Source organism: Cyanistes caeruleus, chromosome 18, assembly GCF_971803275.1.
Source record: "Cyanistes caeruleus chromosome 18, bCyaCae1.hap1.1, whole genome shotgun sequence".
Taxonomy (NCBI): domain Eukaryota; kingdom Metazoa; phylum Chordata; class Aves; order Passeriformes; family Paridae; genus Cyanistes; species Cyanistes caeruleus.
The window spans coordinates 9579587-9604389 of NC_141718.1; the positions used below are offsets into that span (position 1 = coordinate 9579587).

Consider the following 24803-nt stretch of genomic DNA (forward strand, 5'->3'; position numbering starts at 1 on the left):
ACCTGCAGTCAAACACCTTGCACAAAGCTGTTAAGTCACAAAATCATTATCAGCTGGGAGACTGGACTTTAGTTTGACTAAAGAAACAGCAAGCAGAAAAGCAATTGAAAGGTATTGCAGAGCAAAGAACAGGTTATCAGGTGTATTTATCTCCATATTCTGATTTTCCTACAGAGAAAGTAACGCTGCTTCTCGCAAAGACCTTTGGGGGTGGGTGTCTCTTTTCATTTTAATTCCTTTGCTGACTGTTTTCTCTGTCTTGACAAAGACATGGCATTTATTGCACCTGGCAAAGCAAGTGGCTGGGCCTGATTAGGAGGAAAAAGAACTATTCCTTCTGATGGAGGGGAAAAGTGAAGTGGGACAAGACTTGGGAGTCAGCCCCTTCTGGGAGAAGAAAAAAAATCTCTGCAGGGAGATGCAGTGGATAAACTGGCAGAGTTGTTTTTTTTTTCTTTTTTTTACACAGTCTTTATGAAGTTAATTTTATAAGATGATGCCTTTCACTTCTTCTGACCTATTATAATAAAGTGTAGTTACCAGAATGGGCTTTTCATTTCCCATTATAAAGGACACGGTGGGATAATGAATCCGTCTGCCAGACATGCTTGCTGTTCACACCTTTCTCCCAGTAATGGAGTCTACATGACTGGAGACAATTTTTCCTTCCCCTGTTGAAGATGTGGAAAATCTGTGCTGGTGAAAGACAGAGGAGGAGGAAAAAAAAAAGGAGGAAAAACGTGAGTTTGTTAAGCAAGTGCTGGGCAGAGTTAATTAGAGCATTCCATGCAAACAGAATGTCCAGTGCTGCCAGGATTGCTGGGTTTCACTTTTAAAACCTTCAATATTGTGCTAGAAACGGCTCAGAACCAATTGCTGCTGCTTAGCTGCTTGAATTTTGTCTCCATGCTGTCCCCCTGCAGTCAGATGGCCCAAGGGCTTGGGGACAGCTGCAGGACTCACTGGGAGCATCTCCCTGGGGTTTGAGGGGCTGCTGGGGGCAGCACAGGAGGCTGCAGGTGCTGGATGACATCTGGAGAAGCCAGGAGGAGACATGTGAGCCAGGACAGAGCTGCTGGTGTGCTGGGGTGGCAGGAGGAACAGGCAGAGCAGGGGAATCACTGAACTCCCCTGGAGCATTGACTCTTCTGCTTGGCCCAGGGTGCTCCGCTTGCAAGAAGGGAGTGCCCAAAAATGAGTGTTGGAGAAGCAGAAAGGCCCTGGGGAAGCAGCTGTGCACCGTGCAGCCAGCCCCCAGGGCTTGGATCCCACCTTCCTGGGCTGCCCTGAGCGCTGGAAGGGCCGTGCAGTGTGCACCTGGCCTGGAGGAACACGCTCAGGTGGGAAGCTGTCACGAGCAGAGCAGGGAGCAGAAGGTGTTTCAGTGCTCAGGTGTGCAATGGCAGCTGGAAGGTGCCTCTGAGTTTGATGTGGTGGTGAGGGGGATCACCACATCGTGTTCCCCAGCGAACAGCTAGGGTCAGGAGCTCTCCAAAGCCCTCCCCAGGCTCCTGCTCCAGGCCACCACCTGCCAGGAGTTATCATGTGCTGCTCAGCATCCCAGCGCTGGGTGTGGGTGTGCTGTGCTGTTTCCAGCACTGGGCTGCATTCCCAAGCCTTGTCTTTTGGGATAACAGCATTCTAAGGCTGCCTTCTCCGTGCTGGGAGCTCTGGGCCAGGGCTGCTCCCGAGGCACCGGGTGATGGCACACAGGATGTGGTGCCTGCCTTAATGCTGGATTCCAGCTCCTCTCTGGAATGCAGGGGCTGTGCTGGGCTGCTGAGTGTCTGAGGAGGAGTTTGGCTGGCCCTGGGAGCTGCAGGATGCTCCTCAGGACTGAGGTTTTCCACCCTGGCATGAAGCTGTCCCTGTCACCCTTTGGCTGTGGGCTACCACCCCTGCTGTTTGAAGGTTCTTGCAAGGATTGCACCTTTGGATGTGTTGAGTTTGTTTTTTTGGAAGAAAGGGAGCTGCCTGGTTGATGGCTCCCTCTGTCCTGGCTGAAGAGCTCAGCTGTTTGCTTTCAGTGCCTTTGGGCTGCAAGAGCAGCACAAGGCAGATGTGGAGCTGCTGGAGCGAGGCCAGAGCTGATGGAAGGGCTGAGAGACACAGGAGAGAAGGTTCCAGGAATACCTCAGAGCCCCTTCCAGGGCCTAAAAGTGCTCCAGGAGAGCTAGAGAGGGACTGGGGACAAGGCACAGGACACAGGGAATGGCTTCCCACTGCCAGAGGGCAGGGAGAGATGGGATATTGCCAAGGAATTGCCCCATGAGGGTGAGGAACCCCTGGCACAGGCTGCCCCATGAACCACCCCATGCCCTCTGCTCTCCCACACCTTTGGATTGTGTGTCCTGCATCTCCTGCACTGCTGCTCCCAGGTGCATCCCTGCAGCCTCTTACCAATCCTGATGTTTCCATGGCCAAACTGCAGTGCCAGGGGATGTTGCACAGGGTGCAGGAGCTTTTTGGGAAGCGAAAAAATGTGCACCAGCCTCATCAGCTGCAGGTGGGGATACAGGGACCTGCTGGGATGCTTTATTTCTCTTACTATTTCAAACAGCATAAATTAAACTCCTTTTAATTTTTTTTCCCCCCTTTTGAAGTCCTCTCCTCGTGGACTGGAATCCCAAACACAGCAGAATTGGGTTGATATTCAGAGCCCAGAAATGGAGCTGGCCACTTTAATTTGGCCACTCTCCAAAGCCAGCCATGGGGTGGGGGAGAGGGAAATGGGTTTGCAGTGCTGTTTTTCAGTTTGAATCATAAAGGTGTTTAACATAGATAAGGAAGTGTTTAACTCTGTGTTATCTTAGCAAAGTTGCTTTAAAAGGTGGCTCTTCCCAAGAGCAGAAGGAAGATTTTTTTTATTTTTTTTTTCCAGCACATCCTTTTCCTGATATTCATTACATACTTGATTTTTACATTTCTTTTTCTCCCCTTTTCTGCTCTCCACATACTCCAGGTCCCTTTTCTGCCCACCCAAAAGCTGGATTTGTCCTGTGCAAAGGAAGGGAATTTCAGGGCTGCTTCCTCCCCACTCCTGCCACAGCACCTCTCTCCAGGACACCCAGCCAAGCTTCCTGAGGGAACTTTAATTAGTTTTCTACACAAATTCCTCTGCTCAGCAGCGTGGAGGGGCTCGGGGAGGTGGAATGAGGTGGGGAAAGGGCTGCTTTTGGAATGTCTTGTTCAAATGCCTCTCTGGGGTTCTGCTTTGGGGTTTTTGCCATTTTTTCAGTGCAAAAGAATTTCACATGTGGGCAGGTGGTTCTCCAGAGGGAGCAAAACCAAAGCCTGCTTGTGCTGTGGCCTGGAAATAACCCACTCAGGGTTCTTAGTGTTACAGGGTCTCTCTTTATCTGAATTAAGAAGAGTATGTGTGTGTCTGAGAAAGGAAGAACATAGGTTTGGGGTTTTCTTGCCTTATCTTGTGGCCAGTTCTTGTTCATTGCCAGAGTTGGCCCTCTGGGGGCTGGCAGCTGGGGCATTGCACAATCTGTACTGTTGAAATTACACTGGACTGACTTTTGAGCTTGTGTCTCAGCCTTTCATCAAGGTACAGTCAAGCTGATTATTTCCTTGCTCTTCCAGTTCCTCTGTCTGTTGGATTCCTTAACTCCAGTTCTTTCCCGGTGCTGTTGATCCATCCACCCCCCACCAATCTTTCACTTGTGTGGGTATTTTTCAGTCTCACTTCACGAGAAGGTCCTGAACAAGCCTCTAATGAATCACAGCTTTCTCCTCACGATGACATCGTGTCCTTTATTTGCATCTCTGTTTGCATCATTATTTTTTTAACCTCATGCCTGCTGCAGCCTTTCTCCCTCTCTCAATCCAGGAGATTTTCAGCCTTGGGATGTGATTGCAATTAAAGCCCTTCCATTGCACAGTCTCTCACCCCCCCTGAGGCAGTCCCTGTGCCCAGGGCCTTTGAACTGTGCTGGCTTCTGCAGCTGCTGGCACCAGCAGCATTTCTGTCTGCACGCTGCTCCTCCTGAAGAAATCAAGTTAAGGCTGATCAGGACGACCATCTGTCTTCTCACCTCTTTCCTCTTCTCCCCCAGCAGTATCCTGAGCACTTCCAGGCATCTGGTAGAGGACAGGAGATCTTAAATTTGCTGCAGTTAAGTACAGGAGGGAGCTCCTGAGCCTTGTCCTCTCAGGAAGGTGCTGCTGTGGGACTGACTTACCAGGCACCCGGGGATTCACACCAGCTGCCTGTGAAGATGGGATGTTTTTCCTGCCCACATTCCCTTTTATTAGATACCAGGGAAGCTGGAAAACCGCTCTTTGTTGTGCTGCCCATCGGTGCTCTGTGCACATCAGGCTGTCCCCTCATGGGTGGGCTCTGGGCCTTGCCCAGGGGTGTTTGGAGGGCAGGTTTGGACCTCCTTCAGCCCCTCATCTTTTCCATTTTTTTGACATCTCTTTGTGAAACCTCACATGGAAAAGCAGCACTGTTGACTTCTCCAAGCCCAGGAGTGCCAGTCTCAGCATCTCCACAGGCTGGGGCCGCTCACAAGCAGCACCGCTGAGATTGTGCCGAGATTCACCCTGTAAATCCCATTTCAGGTGGGCTGCACGGCCCTTCTCTGCTTCTCTTTAACCCAGCTCTTGCTCTTTCCACTCTTTGATCTCGTGCCAGCAGCTGAGGGGTTAAAAGAGTCTGGGGGGCGAGGGGGTGGGGACGAGGTGTTTCAGCTGCTCATTACTCACTGCCAACTTCCCCCAAAATCATATTAATTTCACGCTGTCACGCAGGACTGCGCTGTCTCTGCCGTCAGCAGCCAGGAGGGTGACGGGGCTGGGGGGAGCGTGGGTGCCCCTGCTCCCCAGCACAGCAGCCATTGGGGGAGCTCACTGGTGGCCTCTTTCCTCGCCCAGGGACCCACCCAGGTGGGCTGGGGCTGCTCACCTTGGGGGGGTCTGGGCGCTGCCTCCCGATGATCATTTTCCACCCCGCTGCTTGTGCAAAAATCCCATGAAATTGGGTCTGCTGCAGCAGGGAGGGCTGGAGGAGGAGGAGGAGGGAGGGAGGGGAGCTGCCAGCCCTGCCCTACCTGTGCTCAGCAAGGATGCTGCTTAAAAGTTGTTTTTTAACAACTTGCCTCCCTTTTTTAATGCCAGCGAGCACAGCCCGGCTCTGCCTGTAAAGATCCAGCTGCCTTTGCCTCCTGTCTGATTTCTCCCCCTTTTCTGCTGTTTGCTCACTGCATCTGCCGGAGCTGTCACCTCTGCAGGGACTTACTGCCATCAGCTGGGACTCTGACAGCTCCCACACAAGCTCAGCTTTCCTGAGCCCATCCTGGCTGAAGCTCCCTCTCCATGACAGACGTTCTGCTCTTTGCCATTTCAATTGTTCCTACCCCTAAAACCCATCTCGCCTTTTTTCCTGGTGCCTGCATTGTTTTTGTGGGTTGTGGCTGGAAGGATGATCCCTTCCCCTTTTCTCTCATCGTAGCCCCACTTCTTGGAGCTCTTGGCAGTGGGGTTGGACTAGATGATCTCCAAACCTGTTGGTCCCTGGGAAATTTCTGTCCTCTCCATCCAGCACTTGCTGAGACGGGAGGAGAGCGATGAGCTTTCCATGGAATGGAGTGGAAACACCATCACTGAATCCTGGGGTGGCTCAGACAGTGCTTGCTTCCCTGTCCTGTCTTTTGGGACTTTTCCAGGTGACCTGTAAAGACAAATCCCATGGCAAAGCAGCCTCTGAGCTTTGCTGTGGTCATGGCAGGAGGACAGCCACCATCATAGCTTGGGCAGCAGCCACAGCTCCAGTTTTGGGTGCAGGATGGGCAAATTGGACTGTTAGCAGTGAAAATACAGCTCAGCTCTTTCAGCATGAGCAGAAAATGGGATGTTCTGCTGTCTCTGGAGCGTGGTGGCTCCCAGCTGGCCTCACCAAGGAGCTCTTCTGTGCCTGCTCTTAATGCTTTGCCTCCTTCTGAGCCCTGGCAGGTGTCACATGTGGCCAGGCTGGGCTCTTGGGGACAAGCCTGGGCTCAGGAGAGCTCGGCAGCCTCGTTGTGTTTGAGTCACCAGCACAGCTCCCGCATTCCCGCTGCGCTTGCGTGCATTTGATCTTCCCTCTGTGTTTCTCTGTTCTCCTGATGAAAATAATTAATCAGGTTATTTTTCTAAGTCATCCTGCAGCTTTACAGGGACAAGACTTAAATAAGGATTCTCTTTAAAGCAGAGCTGTGTTAAAATAGCTGTGTGCCTATAAATATCTCACTGCTTCTATTTTTATTCTCCAGCTCAGTGCAGGAGGTTCTACAGGTGAATATGAGATATATTTTTATTTTTTGGATTGTTGATGCAGCTGGTAGCTTAACAGCAAGGCTTCCTTCTCCAAGTGATGCTCTGGGTACACCTTTGGCTTCCTTCTGTTTCCTAGCTGCTAGTTGTACAAACTTCCTCTTGTCTTTGAAAGGAGCTGACTCAAGAATCCTCCAGGAGCAGAGAGATCTGCACCAGACCCTCCTGTGAGCACTATTTTTAGCATAACTTATTTTTTTGACCAGAGCTGCACTCTGATCAGGATTTTCAAAAGAGCCCAGGAGAGCTAAATCCCCAAATCTCAGCGCTGTTGGAGCTGCGGGTTCCTGTGAAATCCTGACCCTCTGGTGATTAGGGCAGTGACTTGGTGCCTCCTAAGCCCTGGTCCTGCAAGGTGCTGCGTGCTGGGAGAATTGTGGCTTAGGACTGTGAGCTCTGGGAAAGGCTTTGCAGGCATTGGAGGCTCTTGTTGAAGGCTGTGCAAGGATTGAGATTTCAGGAGGGGTCGTGGCTGCTGCATTTGTGCATCCCAGGGACAGCTGCCAGGGGAGCATGGTTCGGTCCTGGTGTGCTCCTGGGAGGTGATGTGGGGGAAGATGTCCTGGTGGAGCTGGTCCTTTCTCCTCCAGACTTGAATGATTTTTGTCTCCCCCAGAAAAAAAATAAAAATAATGAAGTGATTACTATTAGGAGTAATTAGTGTTATCAGTAGGAATAAGAAGGAAGATGTTGGATGGGTGAAATGAGGGGATTTGGTTGTGGCTGACCCATGACAGCAGAGGGGACAAGAGCCCTGCTGTGACCAGAACCAGCTCAGAGCTCTGTAAGATTGCTAAAGAGAGAAGCAACAACAAAACCTGAATAATATTAATAATGAATAATATTAAAGTGGGATTTTCCACCTCCATTCTGCTTTGGGGTGACCTCTTCCATCACACATCCACCAGTTATCTTTAAATCCTCTGAGTCACCAGCTCAAACTCTTTTGGGATGGCTTTGAGCTCCCAAACTCATTTCAGTGTTCAAGTTCAGGAGTGCTGCTTAAACCTAGGGCTTCCTGAAGCTTGTGGTGTTCCCTGTGCCAGCTCTGCACCTTCCCCTCTCCCTCAGGAACTGGAAATTGTAGGCATTGAGGTGTAAAATTTCAGGAGGAAATCTGTTCCTGCTTTCATCAAGCAGTGAATCATCGTTGTCTTTAAAGCACGGAAATAAAGGTGGAGAATAGGCAGGTGTCTTCTCCAGGAGGTGTCAACAAGTCCTGGCTGCTTTTCCTTGGTGTCACCAAGTCCAAAATAGATTTATGGCAAGAAGTGGATTAAAAAAATACTTCCCACCCCAGTGGTGCAGGCTCTTCCATCAGCAAGAGCCAGGAAACAAAGCAGGGCATGTGCAAAACCCCATGGGCAGGCACAGGTGGGAAGGGACATCCTGGGATCTTGCTTTGCAGTGGGACCAGAAGAAAGATGGGAACAAATCAGGAGCTGACTCCATCCATCCCTCCACCCTAAAGGTGTGTGAGGCTGCTGGGTGGGGCTCTGCACATCCCATCTCCTGCTGCAGGGGCTCCAGGGCTCTCATTCCTTTCTTCCACACTAGGATTCCAGGGTGGGAGCCAGCTCTGGAGGGCGGGGTGGCTGCGGCACTCACACCACAGTGAACATGGAAAATCAGCACGGACTGGGAGGAGCAGGGGGCTGAGGGCTGCAAAGGGACACTGCAGGGACACCCCACTGCTCCCACCAGCACAGCAAATTCAGGGAAGGGAAAGGCCCCTTTTCCTATCAGCCTTTAAAACCCATCTCTCCCGATGTTAAAACCTCCCAAAGTCGGATTAAACACGGCAAAATTAAGAAACCAAACCTGTTTGCAGCACCTGCTTAGAAATGACTTAAGTGGAGGGATATTAAAATTTTAAGACTTGCTGCTGTGCTGCTGATGGAGGATTTAAAAAAATAATAATTACTGTTGTGGGTTTTTTTTTTTTCCTTTCTGCTTGGTTTTCAGGATTGGTTTCTGTTTAGCGTGCGGCCTAATTGCGTAATTACACGATAGACTGGAGTAGAATTTAGTGTGTGTAATACCAGTTATAAAGAAGAGCCCTAATTATGTAGATCTTCTCAGGTAAATAATACATCAGGGGCATGGAGTGGCCTAATTACTGTTCTGAAAACCTGCCTAATGACTAATTTGCTTGGAATTTCAGAACGCTTTTGATAAGGTCCCTCATAAGCAACTGTTAAGGAAAATAAATCGAGAAGGGATAAAATGTTTTGCTGTGTTTTTAAACGAGCCAGTTAAGCCACGGGAAGCAGGCACTGCCTCCTGAGCCAGCATCTCAAGGAGAGGGAAGATCCCCTGGCTGCCTCCTGCTCTGGGGCCAAAGCTGTTGTGTTCCTCATCCTGCTTTGCCATGAGCTCCGAGGGAAGCTGCTGCCACTGTCCACTAAAAATGGGATTTGTGGGTAAATTCCCAGCTCCTTGGAAGAAGCACATCCATGTCCACATAGTCCCTGGCACTTGCAGTAGTTGTGGTGTTGGGCAGCTAAATAATTTTGGAAGCTCTGTACCAAAATTCGATAAGCTTGGAGTTTTCCACGGGCACGGAGGGTGTGAGGGCAATCCAGAAGCTGGAGCAGCTTTCCCAGGACGGTTTTGTAGTGGATCTCCCGGGCTGCCTCCACGAGGAGGGAGGTGCAGAGCTGGGACCAGCAGCAGTGTTATCCCAGGGAGCGTGTGAGATGCCTTTGCACCTGCCCCAGGAGGCTCTGGCAGCGAGGCCAGGCCTTCCCAGGAAACGGGGCTTGGGAAGGGATCCATGGCTTGGAGCAGGCAGCAGCACAAGGAAAAAGAGGAATCACATAAAGCAAAACCCAGCAGCAGATTGAGGGACATCCAAACAAAGACCATGCTGCTGGGCAAAAGAGGAGAGGAAGCTGGAAAAGGCTGTCCCGTGTCCTGCTGGCTTTTCACGAGGATTTTGAGGTGCTTTGGTTATCCAGCAGGACTGGCCAGCGCAGGGAATGAAGGATCAGCTGTGCCCTGGGCACCTGTCTGCTGGTGTCCCTTCATCTGTGGGCCAGGGGGACACGGAGCCCTGCTCTGCTGCCAAATCCCTCCACCCACAGCTCCACCGGAGCTGGAGGGAGCCACGGTTTGACTCTGCTCTGGATCCACAGCTTTCCCTCCCACCTTGTCTGTCTGTGCCTTCATTTGCTGATTTTCAGAGGTGAAGGAGACATTATTGATGCTGCTGCTGATAATGGTAATAGGGGAGATGGGTGCCAGATTAATTCCTGAACTCTCTAACAGGATTTAAGCTAACAAGAGAGGAAGGCTTTTTTCTTCCCTCCTTCCCTTTCCCTTCCTCCTTTTCAGATATTTCCTGTGCTGGGGATAACAACACCAAGGAGTGTTAAATTGGCTCTGAATGTCCACCCCTGGCTGTCCACATTCTTGTAACGATTTCATTAGCTTGAATTATCCACGTTATTTTCTTGTAATGGGATTAGCCGTCCTGGAGTCAGCTGAAGTCCTGGAGCGGGAGGCGGGAGGGCCCTTCTGCTGCGTATTCCATTAACTCCCTCATGCAGGGGGTGGAACTGGCCATGGCTCAGCCCAGGGGCAAAACCATTTGCCAGGGTCCTGCCTTCCTCAAGGAGGAAGAAAGAAAAAAAAAGGACCATTACTGTATTTTATTTTTTTTTTCTTCCCCCTTTTAACCAGCAAACGGGTGTGGCGGCAGAGCCTGGCAGGGCCGTCGCTTTCTGAGGGGGGAAGGTCCTGTTTGGGGGCGAGCAGGGAAAAAGAACAAAAGAGATTGAGTGAATTCTGTGTGGCTGCAGCCTGCTCCTGGGGCTGAGGCTGTGCAGGGAGGGGAGGGGAGGACTTGTGTCCCTTTTGGACTCGTCATCCCTGCCCAGAGCCATTTGGGATGAGCGGTCACGCTGCCCGGCTCATCCGCCTGCGCTCCGGCCCGGGGCTGCCAGCAGTCACGAGGGGGGATTTGGGCAGGGCTTGGGATAGGAAGGCAGCAAGAGGAGAGCAGGAGGAGATGGTGGCAGTAGATGGCAACCCAGGAGAAGGTCGGCAGCCTTGGTAAAGGTTGTCATAATCAGTTTTTCAACATGGTTTTGCTGTTTCGTTTTTCTTGAAGGACTATAAACCAGAGAGGGGATTTAGGCCTGCTCTGTACACATCCGCAGAATGCTCAGGGTGATTTTTGTGGTTGTTGTCCAAGATGTTCTGTGGTTTTGGCAGTGGGAGGATTCATGGTGTCAGTTGTACTTTCCCCCTCAGAACGTGGCAACCCAAAATCAGCTCGCGGCTTGGGGTGCACCAAGATCAACATCTGTGCATTTGGGACTTGAAAATTCCTGTCAGGTCTGGCCTGTCCCAAGGATTTTGCAGTTTAAATGCTGCTCTTTGAGACAGGGAAGGGCTTGAAATGGAGGGAACACTTCCCGGCTGGAGAGATGTTTTTAACTTCTTAGGAGGAAATTCTTTGGAAGGAATTGTTCCCTGTGAGGGTGGGCAGGCCCTGGCACAGGGTGTCAGAGAAGCTGTGGCTGCCCCTGGATCCCTGGAAGTGTCCAAGGCCAGGCTGGATGGGGCTTAGAGGGGGAACTGGATGGGCTTTAAGGTTTCTTCCAACCAAACCACTGTGATTCCTCAATTCCTCCGCTCTGGAGGTACCAGAGCAGCCTTCACAGCTGCCTGAAGCTATGAGGTTTTCTGGAAACCAGGGAGGAAGGAAGGGGAGGGAGGAGGTTTTCTGGAGCCCACCTGTATGCCCATTCTCTGTCCCACTGCCTCTGGGCTTGGTGAAGGACGTGCAGGCTCCTTCTGGTGACCAGGCAAAGCCAAGCGAGCTGTGGGTTGTCTGCCGAGCTGGAATGTGCAGTTTAATAGCAATATAATGTCCTATAATTAGCAGGCAAAGGACTTGCCTCCCAGCTGGCCTGTGCCAGAAGGATATAATTACAATCCCAAGGAGTGATGTTCCTCTGACCTGCAGCCAGCTTGCAGTGAGGAGGAGAAATCTCCTTTTCCTCCCTGTGTTCAGCCAGGGAAGCGGGATGGCAGCTGGAAGAGCTGCCAAAGCAGCAGGAGAGCAGCTGATAGCCAGCACTGCCATGGAGAAATGCTGCATCTCTTGTGGGTGGGAGGGAGGGGATGTCCCTGCTGGCATCTCTGGGATGCACCCTGTGCTCCTGCTGAGCTTGGAACGAGTGGCTTGTCAAAGGAGAGCTCGTGGCTGTCTCTATTCTGCAGCCCTGTGGCTCGTGGCTCAGCCAGGGCCAGCACAGGCTTTTTGCTGGTTTCCCAGCAAATCTGGATGGGCACAAAACAAAGGTTCTCATTTAGGAAATGGGACTTGCAGTGTTTGTGGAGGCTGTCATCCCATCCCAGCCAACGGCAGGAAAACGTGCCAAGCCTGGGAGAGCGAGGCGTGAGGAGAGAGCTGCCAGCCTGGCTGGCAGGGACAGGGGAACCCAGGCAGAGCCACGTCCTCCACACCTCTGCCTCCCCTCCTGGTCCTGATTCCACTTTGGATTTCAGGGAATAGCTGGTGGACACTATTTTTCACGGATCTGTGGGAAGGAAGCTGGGAGGAGTTGGAGCAGCCGTGTGCATGGCAGGTCACCAGGGGCTCTGCCATCCTGCTGCCTCCGCAGCAAAACTCTGCTTTTGGTCCCCCACACCTTCCTGTGTTAATTGTGAGCAGCTCCATGGGGGCTTCACAAGACATTTGGGATTGCTGCACACCTTGGTCACACTGAAATCCCATCCAAGTGTGGTGCCACCAGGAGCTGTGGGGGTGTCCTACCAGAAATCCAGTGCAGGCCAGGCACAGGGGTCTGGTGGGCTCATCAGGACTGAGGCTCAAGTTAAGCCAGGCTGACTGCAAAAAAGTCAATGTCTCAAGCCTGGAAGGGTTTTGCTCCTACAGCCACGAGGTCCTTCAGCCCTGGTGCAGGGTCTCAGGAGCACCTGGAGAACACATGGATGGGTGGGTGAGTATAAACCCAGGAACTCCTCTGGTTTCACACTCACTGATGCTGGAAACTTCCCTGTAAACCATCCTGCTTGAGGCCAGGAGCCTGGCCTGATGCTGTGCTCTGTGCTGGCAGCAGGACTGCTGATCTCTGCCCACTTTGAGAGGAGAGAAGCACCAGCACCCAGAGGAAACCCCACCCTGGGCTGCCTGTGGGGTTTTTTTGCTCCGTGCCCATCAGAGCTCTGAGCTGGAAGGGGAAGGAGCTGGCAGCGCCACCAGGTCTGACTTGCTGTGACACCCCTGCCCTCCCCAGCCATCCCAGCCCCTGGAGCACATTTTCAAACAGCTCTTACGGAAAAGCTGCTTTCTTCCCTCCCTTGCCATTCTGCACCGGTGTCATTTGGGTGATGTGCTCCGTGCTTTTCCTCCTCCCATCCTCACTCCCGTGCCTTTGCCCGTGGCACAATCCATTCCTGGCCATGCTGGGGCCTGGATGCAGCTGGAGTGGGAGCAAACATGTCACACCTGGCTTCCCTCTGGCTTCCCCGGGTACCTGCCACTGCGGGGGGTAATTGGGTTTCCTTCTGCCTCTGCCTCTCTCTCCCCCCAAATCCCAGAGAAATAATTGGAAAAGAGAGGTGTGAGTCTGTGCCTGGCACCGGAGAGGAGAACATTAAAGGCCGGAGCTCTGCGCTTCATTCGCAGCTCCCGGGCTGGTAATTGCTGTGTTGTGGTTTCTAATTAGCGCCGCAGTGGGGGGGACTCTGTTCCCCTGCACAGCCCCACCGGGGTCAGCCCTGTCCCCTCGGCTTCCCTCACCCCTCCACCTCGCCTGGTGCCTGGATCCTTCCCTCTGGAAGCCCCTGCTGGCTCCCACTGCCCAGGAAAAGCTTGTGGCCAGCCCTGCTCTGGATCTGGATCCAGGTCTCCGCTCCCTCCACGCCTCTGCACGTGCAGGTGGCTTGGGCTGCTCTGAGCTGGGGAGGAAGGAAGAGCCAGCTTCTCCCAGCACTGCCCAGGCTGATGAGGGATGCCCAGGCTGACTCCAGAGCCATCCTGCTCCTGTGGGTACCTCCTGGGTCACCTGGGGCGCTGGCTCTTGGTGTCAAAAGGACACATCGGTGTTTAGGTGCACAGACTGAGATCTCCCTTTGAGCAAATACTCTGCTTCTCTTCCTTCAGCAAATACTCTGCAGCCCCCAGGCAATGTCCTTGATATTTTTCATGGAGAGAGAGAGACTGGAGCATGCCCATGGCTCCTATCACCCATTATTCCTAGCTCGATGGGCATCTCCATAGCTCAGGAGCTCTCTCCTCGCCTCTCCCTTCACCCAACAGCAGCATTTGAGGTGCTCCAGGGATCTTGGGAGTCCCTGTCACCCCCCACCCCTTTGCAGGGGCACCTCTGGCAACTGCAGGATGCGAGCATTGCCAGCAGCTGAGGCTGCTCCCTCTCCTGTGCTGGGGTTTGTTTGTTTGTTTGCGTAGCTCCAGCTCGGAGGGGGCAGGAGGGAGAGCGGGAGGGAAAGCACCGAGCGGGAGACGTGCGGATTCATTTTGAAGCTTCATAATGGTGCATTTACACACCACGTTGCCTAAGGAAATTGGGTGGATGAATGCCTGGTCATGCTGCCAGTGCAGCAGGTTAACTCCCAGGATTTAGCTTATATCATTTCACGAGAGCGTTTATGGCCTTTACTGTGTTTATTCCCAGGTGCTCTTTGGCACTGCTGTATCCCAGGCTCCTTTTGTGTATGCACGCCTGTGTGGAGATTTTCAAATAAAATAACACATCTCTTCAGACCTGGGCCACATTAAATATTTATTGCCTGCAGTTTGTGCATATGTGTTTGATAAATGGGTGTGAGGGGAGGGGAGGAGAAGGGGAAGAGGGAGCTTGGCAGCAGGGAAAGCGTTGGCTTTGTCCTGGAATTTCTCCAGGGGATGGCACTGGAGAGGGGTGTCTGGCACGTGCTGCCTTTGGGGCTGTTTTTAGGGGTTTTGGACAAACTGGTCAAAGTGCTCAAGCCACAGGTTCATTCTCTGGGATGGGAACACCCTTATCTCCCCATTCTTGGCTTTCCATTGACGCTGCAAAACTTGTCTGAAATGCTGTTGGATACAGAGGTTGTTGTGGTCTGCTGGATTCGCCTGTTGCCCTTTCTATATCCAGAAAGCTTAGATAAAACCAGTTTACTCCAGCACAGAAGCTGCAGGGTGGGAGAGGCTGAAGGGTTAGAGCGAGGAAATCCAATAGTAAAAAATGCCCGGGATCCCTGGAGTCGAAGGGATGACACCTCTGGGGATGGAGGAGCTATTCTGGAAACAGATTAATTCCCTGTGGGGCATGCTCTGTTTCCTGCCTGGATCCTGTGCACTCCAGCCCCTCTTTAAAGGTGCAAATGAATCTGTTTTTGTGGGATCTGGAGCAGCCCTGGTAACCTGGAGATGCTTTGCCCACCCTGAGCAGGGTGGCTGCATCTCCTGAAGGAAGAAGGAGCAAAGCAGTTACATTAAAGCAGATTTTTGTATTGTTAATTATTATAACCAGAACAATCCTTGAAATCCAAGCTGAGTTTTTAGCTGGTTGTATTTGCTCTGGAAATGGGGCTTGCAGGGAAGCAGAGTGGCTGCAGGACACCTGGAGCAAGACTCATCTGCTGCGAGTGACCCACTCAGTGTGGGTCTGCAGCTGGCACTGCCAAGGCTTGTGGGAAAGGGGTGGCTCTTCCCTTTATCTCACTGTCCCTGCTTTTCCTTGCATTCCCAGCACCTTTGGAGAGCTCAAGACCGTCCGGCTGCCCAAGAAAATGGCAGGAACGGGATCCCACCGGGGCTTTGGCTTCGTGGATTTCGTCACCAAGCAGGATGCCAAGGTGAGCTGTGCTCCTCCCTGCCCTTCTGCCACTGCCCCAGGTGGGGAAGGGAGCCTGGAGGCTCCGTCCCACTGAGGCTTAGTCCAGGCTTGGGGCAGGCTGGTAGCATTCGCCAGGAAAGCTGCACTCAGGCTAAAACCCCCCTATGGGCAGCAACAAAACCCACAACCCAAACCCTAATGGGGATAATTCAGGTGCAGCTGGTGAAACAAATCAAAATTCTTGTAATACAGAAGGACAGGAGCTTATTTTTCAGATTTGTCATGCAGCAAGGTGAGACAGGACGGTTTTGACCCAACATTAACACATCAGGAAACCTCTGCACATGTCCCACCTCCACCACCGCCTTGATTTTAGGGGAGTTCTGAATATTGTGGCTGTTTCCTAATTTGTAACCTGTGCAAGGCTTGTGTTCATCAGTTCTGTGTGTTCTGAGAGCCCCCTGTGAGCAGCCTTACCCTGCTGCTTTCCCAGTGACTGTGCCAGAGGATCAGTAGCTATAAATTGGCCTCATTCATTTATTTTTTGAAAGCTTTCCTGTATCTTTAAGTTCCATGCTTTTAGCAGAAACAAGGGGATTGCAGCTTGTCTGATGGTATCCTGCTCTTACCCTTTGCCAGAGGTTCTGGAGCAGGGTGGATTTCATCCTGCTGCTGATTCCTGGTGATTTGTGCAGAGTCTGGAAGGAAGTGGCTGTAATCACAGCCCACAGATGTTATTGCTGGAGGGAAGGGGCCACATGAACCCCAAAAACTCCAGATTTTCCAGACTGTGAGCGGAGATGAAGGAGAGAGAAGGGGGGAGCCAGCCAGAGCCTGTGTTTATGTTTTTAGACAGCATTCATTGATCCAGGATCACAAGGGACTATTAGATCATCCCTTCCAGCCTGACCTCCTGTACAACACAGTACATGGAGTTTCTTTGTTAGTCCTGTATTGATCCTAACTCAAACTTCCCTCTGCTCAGCCTCCCTCCTCCACTTGGAGATCAGCTGGGGGTGCAGGGATCCCCCCAGGAGCCTGGGTCCTCTCCCTGCACCTTGAGCTGTGACTGTGGCTCTGCTCAAAGCAGCTTTGCTTTCACCTCTGCTTCACTCCAGTATCATCCAGGCTTTGTTCCTGGGGGTTGAATTAATCTTTTCCTAAGGAAACCTTCGGCTTTGGATGGAAAGGTACGTAGTAAAGAACCCAACTGGTTCTTTACTGCTGCTGGGTTTGGGGGGCAGCTTTTCTGCTGTTCTCTGGGGGAGACAGACACAGGCTCAGTGTTTGCCTCCCATCCCTTTTCATCCCCTCAGGGACTGATTCCAGCTGCCCTGGACAAACGGGAATCTCAGTGATCTCAGCCCTTCTGTGGTGAGGGGAGGGAGCCAGGCAGGGCTCTGGCCCAGGGCACTGCTGCCAGAGCTCATGGAGGGGAGCATGCAGGGAGAGAGCTGCCCTGTGCAAGAGCTCTCAGCAGGGTTTTCTTCTTTCCCAGCAAAGCAGCTCTTCTTCCTTCTTCATATTTTTTTTCCACCCTCGTCTCTTTGAGGGATTTAATTGTCTCACAAGTGGCACATCAAGTACACTCCATTGGCCGTCTGGAAAAGGATGCACGGTGTATTGATGAATAGGATCCTGAATATTGTAAACACGCTCATAATTGGCTTAGAGTTTATTGCTGAGTGAAATGAGAGAGGAGGGGAGTGGGCCTGGAGACCTCTGAGCTGAATAGCTCTGACTGTCAGTGATGCTTTTGCTCAGAGTGGTAATCTGGAAATTGCTTATAAGCATCTTATAAAACATGATGGGTTTGTAATAGAATAGTTAGGCTGCCTTTGTTGGGCATTTAAAGCCTGTGACCTCCCGTGTTTGTCTTTTTCTCTGAACAGCCACTGTGGGAGCGCACATGGAGATTTTCCACAGCCAGCACGGAGATGGGGGGCTCCTCCTCCCAGCTCCCCAATGCTGTGCCTGCAGATCTGCCCCATCAGGCTTGGCTTGATCTCCTCAGCCTCCCCTGGAACTCTGATGCACAAGCAATACCAAATTAACTCCGGTTAAGGAAGCACTAACCGTTTCCTGACATTCCCTGTGCAGAATTGTTGCGGAATTGTTTTTATTTTTGAACTATTAACTGGGAAGCCGAGTTCCCACTTTTCTCCCCTGTTGATATAAAAATACATCTGGTCTCCAAATAGAAATTGCCCATTTGGGAGAGACAGCCAATGCTTTCAAAATGCACGCACACGGAAGGAGAAATCCTTGTGTGCAGCTGGCATCGCGGAGAGCATCCTCAGCTGGGACCGGCTCTTGCGAGGGAGGGATATTTATCAATCTCCTAATGTTGTTGACCCTTTGTCCCTCTAATGATTCCAGCCTGGAGGCTCTTTGGCTTGAGTATTTAATAGGGCAAGGGGGAATGTGGAGGCAGAGCAGCACTGTCCTCCAAATGAGTGCAGCAGGCAGGGCTGGCGCTGTCACACCCGGGGGTGACAGACGCTGCGGTCCGGTCTCTGCTCCCGGCCCTGCCAGCACAGCAGGCTCTGCTCCAGAGCTCTGGCTGCCTCATCCCAGCAGCCTGGCCTTCCTGGGCCTTTACCAGCCCACCTCTTCACTTGGAAATTCTCTTCCTGAATCCCACAGACCTTTTTAAGCTGCTGTTCCAGCCTCTCCCTTTCCTCTACCCGCTTTTTCCCACCGTGCTGGGCTGTAACGTTAAGCTTGAACCAAACTTTGCAAAAAGTGCTCAGAAATGGCATTTTTAACATGCTCACATCCCATCCTCAAGGAGGAAAAGCCTGTAGTGTTTTCATACAACCCTCAAAGCATCTGGAAAGCAAATGAGGCCCGGGAGAAGGCTTGCCAAGGATCTTCAGGCTTTGGGGTGGCCTGGCAGAGGGTGTGTTACCAAATGCAGCAGCTTTATCAGAGTCAGGTTTGGGCATTTCAAAAGGAGCTTTTTGTGGCAAAGGCTCTCCTTAAAGGTGTAGGAAGATATTCAGCCCTGGAAATTAGAGGGCTTTTGTGGTGAGTCTCTCTCTTGGATGAGCAGACACCGCACCTCCCTTTATCCCTCATTTGGATACAACTCCACAAACCTCTGGCCCTTCTTTGTTCCTCCAAAGAGGTGTCCTGGAAAGGCAGATCCTCACATAGAGGAGCTGCACCCCAAAAATAGCTCCTGCTTTTTGTGAAAGCCAGCCTGTTTCTCCTCATTTCATACTCGTCACCTAATTAAAATACGTTTTTTCCCTACCTGTCTTTTCATTTGAAATAGCAGCAGTGGCAGATTTCCTCCTCTCCCTGGAAGACTTCCAGCAGTGTGGATGTATGGTGATGGCATTTCTCCCCTTCATCCCTTTGTCTTTTAAATCATCAGTGCTTTCTCTTTTTATTTTTCCCCCCCTGAAAAAGTCTTAATTCCTCTCAGAGCAATGAACAGCTACGGTTTGTCTTATAGCTCGTTTCCAAAGAAGTGACATCCATGTTTTGTCACCTGAAATGTGCAGCTTCTCCTCTGCATCCCCAGCTCCTGGAGCCCATCTGGAAGACAGGGAGCAGAGATTCCAGTACAGGCTGGGGCTTTCCTTCATTGTGGGTGCAAACCAACTCATTCTGGGGATGTGTTTGGCCAGGAAGGGCCAATGTCACCAGGCTGCTGGCAGTTGTCTCTCACCCAGCGGCTTTCTTGCACATAACACAACTTGATGGCAGCATCTGCCTTCCCTGTTGCTCCATGACCTTTGTCAGGGCTGCCACCAAAACTAGAGGGTGGCAATCCCGTGAGGAGGAGGAGGAGGTGGCAGAGAAGTGGCTCAGAGGACCAGAGCCAACCAAGTGCCACGTTCACCATGGTCTGCCCTCCTCCATGACCTGTGGAGCACGGATGGGCTGTGTGCTGTCACCCAACCTTCCTCTTCCTTGTGCTGAGGGAAGGAGAGATCCAAAAATAGGAATTAACAAAGGAAATGCAGTGTTTAGAGCCATGGGTTGTGTGCCAGGCTTTGGAAAAGGCTCCTTGTGCCAACATAAACAGCCCTCACAACTCCCTCCCCCCGAGTGTTTGTTTAAGCCAACACATTGCTCTGCTAATTGGGAGATAGGCCTTGAAAACACAGCAGCAGCAAATAAAAACAGCTGGAGCTTGCAGCTCTTCCAGGAGGAATGTGCCCCTGGAAAAGGGGGCATTCTGCCCCACCGGGATCACCCCGGGGAGCTGGGGGTGCTGGGATAATGGGAATTTCACCCACACCATGGGGCAGGTGGAGCTGCTGCTCCTCGTCACTGAGGGTTACATGAGCGAAAGGACTTTGGAAAGAGAGGAAAACTCAGCTTACTGGCAGCTGGTTACTGAAAATGGAGGTTCTTTATGAGTTTGATAACCCAGCAGCTCAAGGAGGGATCCTGAGGAGCAGCTGTGGGCAGCAGAGCAGGACAAGCCCCTGTGCCCAGAGATGTGGCATTTGGGGACAGCTGCAGCACTTGAAAGCTGCTTTTAGCAGGAGGCTCAGAGGAGAGATGTGGGCTTCTGCAGGACAGCTTGGGAGCTGGTTTGGGGGCCTCCAGCTGGGAGCACAGGTCTCTGTTGGACAGCAGGATGTGTCTGACCCTAGAGTTTCCATTTTTGTTCAAGGGATATGAGTTTGCAGAGCTCAAAACCTGAGCTAATCCCAGCCTCAGCTGGGGATTTTAAAAAAGCATTTGGGGCATTTCTCTCCCTCTGTGCCCAGCCTTTACTGTGGAGCACTTTGTGGGCCCTCTGGGGATAAAAATATTTGGCCAGTGTGTTTGTGCATATGTGCTGTGGGCCCAATCCTGCTCAATCATCAATTTCCTTGAAATTCAGTGGGAAATAAAGACAAAATCAAACTTCCCTGGGCTGAGTCAGTGTTTTCTGGGTGTTTCTGCTGGTTGTCTAAGGACAGAGGAGGTCATCCGAGCTCTGGGCTGGCTGGCATGTTTGCATTCAACTTCACCAAGAGATTACAGAGGTATGGGTGTTACTGAACAGGATCTAGCACCAGGAAACCTCTGGATTTCTGCATTAGAGCAAACCACCACAGGCAGAAAGAGCAGAGGGCTTCTGCTCTGCCACATTTGCTGCCAGCACAGCCAAGTCACCAAATGGCTGGCAGGAGAAAGGCAGCTTTCCAACTTGCTTCCAGAGCAGAAAGGAACTTCTGTGTCCCAGCAGAGAACAGGGTGCCAGGGAGTCACGAGGTCCCACCGAACGCTCCAGAGGCTGCAGCATTCCCAGCTCCCCCTCCTGTGCTGGATTCCAGCTTGCCCCACCACAACCAGCAGCTGTGGTGATGGGAATTTGCTCTGCTGCAAGTGCAGAGGAGATAAATGACCGAGTCAGAGCCTCTGATGGAGATGGATCCTGCCCCATCAGAGCAAAGCACTCCGAGTGCGATGATCTCCGGTGGTCGCTCCACTCCAGGCCAGAGGGAGGGACATTTTTCCCTTCCCTCCTGTGAGGTTGTTCTTATTTTCTCCTTTAATTTCTTTTTCTCTCTTTTAATTCTGCAGAAAGCCTTCAACGCCCTGTGCCACAGCACTCACCTGTACGGCCGCAGGCTGGTGCTGGAGTGGGCAGACACGGAGGAGACGCTGGAGGCCCTGCGCCGCAAAACCGCCCAGCACTTCCACGGTAACCCCTCCTGCCTGGCACTGCCCTGGCACACGCTGCGGGCTGCCAGGCAGATGCTGGAGCCTGAGCATGCAGGGGGAGGCAGGAGGCATCCAGGCCAGGGCTTTGTCTGACAGCTCTGCCTGTGAGCTGTTAACTCCGCGTGTGCCGGCCGTGCCCAGGCGCCGCGGTGCCACCTGCCAGCCACGAGGCCTTTGCTCCCTCCCCTGGTGCTCCCTCCCAGGCTCTGTGCAGGTAGCACGTGGGTTTAAAAGGAAAAGCCTTGTGGTGATGGGCTGGGATGCAGAAGGGGCTGCTTGGCTCAGGAGCTGGGAGTGACAGCTCCGCAGATGACAGCACTGCGGGCTCCTATTGACAGCCATCGACAGGCACAAATGCATTGCTTGGCAAATATTTATGTAGCAAGGGCTCCCCTGGGCTGCAGGGCTAAGCTGGAGATCAATGCTCCTCCTCCTGCATCCCCTCCCAGCTTCCCCTCTGCATCACCACATGCCCGTGGCCCGGGGGTTTGGCAGCAGTTACCCATCCCTGGTGAGGGAGAGCAGCACATCTCGGTTAGTCGGTGATCCTGGCTGATCCAGTGCTCCACTTGTTCCTGAAATAGTGCAGGGCTGGTTATTCCAGGCTGGGGAAGCTGCAGTTTGGTGGTGGCAGGGCTGAGGGTGGATGTGCCCACCCAGAACCCAGCACTGGAGTGGGGACACGTCATGCTTGCTCACAGTGATGTGAAGCTCCACTTGGGTGGAGAAAACAGCAGGTGAGATCTTTCAAGCACCCAGTTTTATCTTCAGGATCTCCTTCCCCCCTTTCCACTCTGCTCAGTACAGGGGGAAATAAACAGTCTTTGCTTTAGGGTCCTTGCAGACTCTCTGCAGGTGTGACTGTGAGGTCTGCCATCCCCCCACCCCAGACTCCTCTTATTCCAATTTTTTGCCTGTCTTTGCTCCAGCCTCCTCATCTGGGCTCTTCCTCACCGAGCTGGGGCCCTGGGGAGGGCAGCAGGGAGAGCATTTTCACATCCTGGCAGGAATGCAGCTTTGGAGCTGAAGTGGCTCCACAGTCTCAGCTGAGAAACAGGAGCAAGGATTTAGGGATGGGAAGTAGGATGGAAGCACAATCCCTCTGTGCTCCAGCCTGTCTTGAGGGGAGAGCAGGAACATGCAATGACTCCAGGCCTGGCAGAACTGCCAGTGGCTAATGCTGTGGCAGAGCAGGGTGTGCCCGAGGGGATCTGTGCCAGGAAAGCCAGGCTGGGGCACACCCGTGGGCACCAGGATCTGGCTGGTGCCTGGGACCAGGTCTCAGCCTCTCTGTGCCTCTCTGGAGGGTCATGAGTGGGGTTTTATTCCCTTGGGAAGTGCCTGCTCCTGATTTCTTGGCACTCTGGGGTGCCCAGTGGCTCTGAGCTGAGGCAGGAGCTGCACTCTGTCCCTTCTGTGGGTGTGGAGAGGGTGGTAATGATAAAGAGGGGGGAAAAGGCTGCCACCACTCTGCCTGCAGCCCCTGGAAGGGGGATGCTCCTTCAGCTTTCCTCCCTGGCGTGGCTAGAGGCTGCTTTTCCCACATGGAGCAGGGATGGAGAGGATGCAGAGCACACACAGCGCCCAACAGCCAGGCTGAGACCATGCATCTCTTTTCACTGGTGGTGCAGACCTGAAACCAGGCTTTCTCCTGATCCCCAAGTCTCCTCCTCTCCCCACAAGGCACAGGAGCAGCTCAGACATCCGTGTGCTGTTTATCAGTGTCCTGAGTTCTCCTCTCCTAGCACAGCATGGGTGAATTGTGAGGGTCTCCCCACAGCTTTGCAGGCTGCAGTGGCCACGTCCCCATCCCGAGCTGGGAATGGGAGAGAAAAGTTAATTTTGGGTCTTCAAGCCTCAGGAAACAATCAAGACTGAGGTCTGTGGTGTCCCCAGCTCTAATGTCAGCCCCATCATCTTAGTCTTAGTATTTCAGAGTCCTGACCTGGGCTGTGACAGACATGTCCTACCACTGACTGCTCTCTGCTACAATTACACACCTTATTTCTAGAGACCATTTAGAGAGATTGGGCTTCCAGTTCCAGGTCTCTGCTGTTATTTGTGAAGGAGAGGTCTGGTCTCCCAAATCTTTTCTCCATGCAGGCGTTTGTCATGGCAATCAAGCCACTTCTGAGCCGTCTTTTCAATAGGTCTAATAGACGCAATAAAATGGAATAGGCTTCCTTCCCATTTTGTGTAGTTTTCAGGTCATTCTTTATGGCTTGTTCTGAGGCTTTGTAATGTTCCAGGAGAAAGTGAGGAGCCCAGGAGTGGTCAGTGACTGACCACGGGTGGTTTCAATAATTGTGTCAGGAGTGAAGCCACAGCCCAGCCCTGAGGCCTGGGACCTCAGCCCTGCTCTCCACGCTGGCTCCCAGCACAGCCTGGGAGGGGTTGAAGGCTTTCTGCTCCTTTCTGAGAGGATCTCTAAAAAAAAAAATGAAGACACTTTGAGTTTTTTTTGCACCCCACTTTTAATGTGGGGGACCCACAGCTGCAGGGAGGCTGGAGAGCCCGAGGGCTTGGCCTGGCACGGGCGAGGCTTTGATGCTGCTGTGGATAAACTTAGTGGCTCTTAACGTGGGAAGGAGAAGCCAGGGAAAGCCTGGCCAGCAGCTGTCCCTGGATTCTCTAGTGCAGCCCATAACCTGGAGCAGGCTTGTGACAAATGCCACAGCAGGGCAGGGACAGGTGACAAACCCTGCCAGCGGCAGCATCTCGGCCCCGGCTTGGGCAGGGAGATCCTCCCTTTGGAAAGCAAGGATCACCAACACTTTGGAAAGCAGCAGGGTAGCTGTTCTGGCCCTGGCACCAAGGGCCAGCTGAATTTGCCAGCCCTGGGGCAAGGGGCAGCCGTGGATCCGTGCAGGTCCTGCATCCCCAGATGACGGAACCGCGGCTCCCCCCCTTTCCCCCCTCAGCTCCATCCTGGAGGAAGGACGAGCTGGGGGAAGGCTGGCGAGCGCTGCCCATCCCCTCGGCATGCTCTGCTCTCTCCCGGGAGCCCAGGGCCGTGCAGGGAAGGCGCTGGCTCCCAATCCCACTAAATTACAATTACTGGTGTGCGTGCGCTCCGCAGAGCCCGCGCTCAGCCGGCTCCGGCGCGGCCGCCGCTCTCCTGCCAGGCCTAACTTGGGAAGCCAGCTGTGCCGGGCCGCTTTTCCTGCTCTTTCCCATCGATCAAAGAATTAAATTGACAGATGGGGAATTTCGCCACGCCGGGAGGGGAAGGAATGGCTTGTGTGGAGGGGGTGAATGGGGGAGGCGTGTGAGGAGGGGGCTCAGTTGTGAGGGGCTGTGGGGGGGTGTAAAGCAGCCGAGCCCCGCTGCGGCTCATCCCTGCTTATTTACAGTTGTTGCTGGAAGCAGGAGTTTGCCAGGGAAGGCCTGATCCTGATCCTGATGGTGGGGTGGGAAAGTCTTCCTGCCACCATCACCTTTCCCAGTTTGCTCCTGCCTCCATCACCTTTCCCAGATCGTTCCTGCTTTGGCCACAGACCCCCAAGTTCCCCTTGCCCTCACCTCCCAACCGCTGGGCTCCCTTTTTTCTCCTTTGTCCTTTCCTCTTTCTTTTTATTTTATTTTTTTTATTATTATATTTTTTTTTTCCGAGAGCATCTGTAACTAATGCAAACACATGCCGGAGCCGGAGAGTAAAACCCTGCAGGATTAGCGTGGCATCCGCAACCCTGCCACGTTCTAATCCCGTGGTAATCCCCCTCCCGGCCCACCCCCGCCGGCTTTGCCCATTGTTTAAAGGAAGCAAATGGGATCGTTAGCAGGCAAACCTTAACCAGCTTGGAGCAGCAGAACGGAAGGAAGTCGAAGCAATTCGCTTCCCCACCCTCCTGGGTTTTTATTTTCCCCTTGTTTGACGAGAGGGGGGTGCTGCCGGTGCTCCCCGCGGCCGAGCTGGTGAATCTGGGGGATGCAATGGGGGGAATTTCCCTGCCAGACCCCTGCCTGTGCCATGGCAGGTGCTGCTCCGCT

General features: G+C 52.7%; 1 protein-coding gene across 2 annotated transcripts in view; it reads left to right on the forward strand.

The window, feature by feature from the left end:
* Positions 1 to 24803, forward strand: part of RBM19 (RNA binding motif protein 19) — a 52189-nt gene that overhangs the window by 18688 nt on the left and 8698 nt on the right. For both annotated transcript variants that reach the window (XM_023937583.2, XM_086855206.1), the window contains exons 22-23: positions 15051 to 15156; positions 20673 to 20793. In XM_023937583.2, coding sequence (XP_023793351.2) covers positions 15051 to 15156; positions 20673 to 20793 — 227 coding nt within the window. The remainder of the gene's footprint in view (positions 1 to 15050; positions 15157 to 20672; positions 20794 to 24803) is intronic.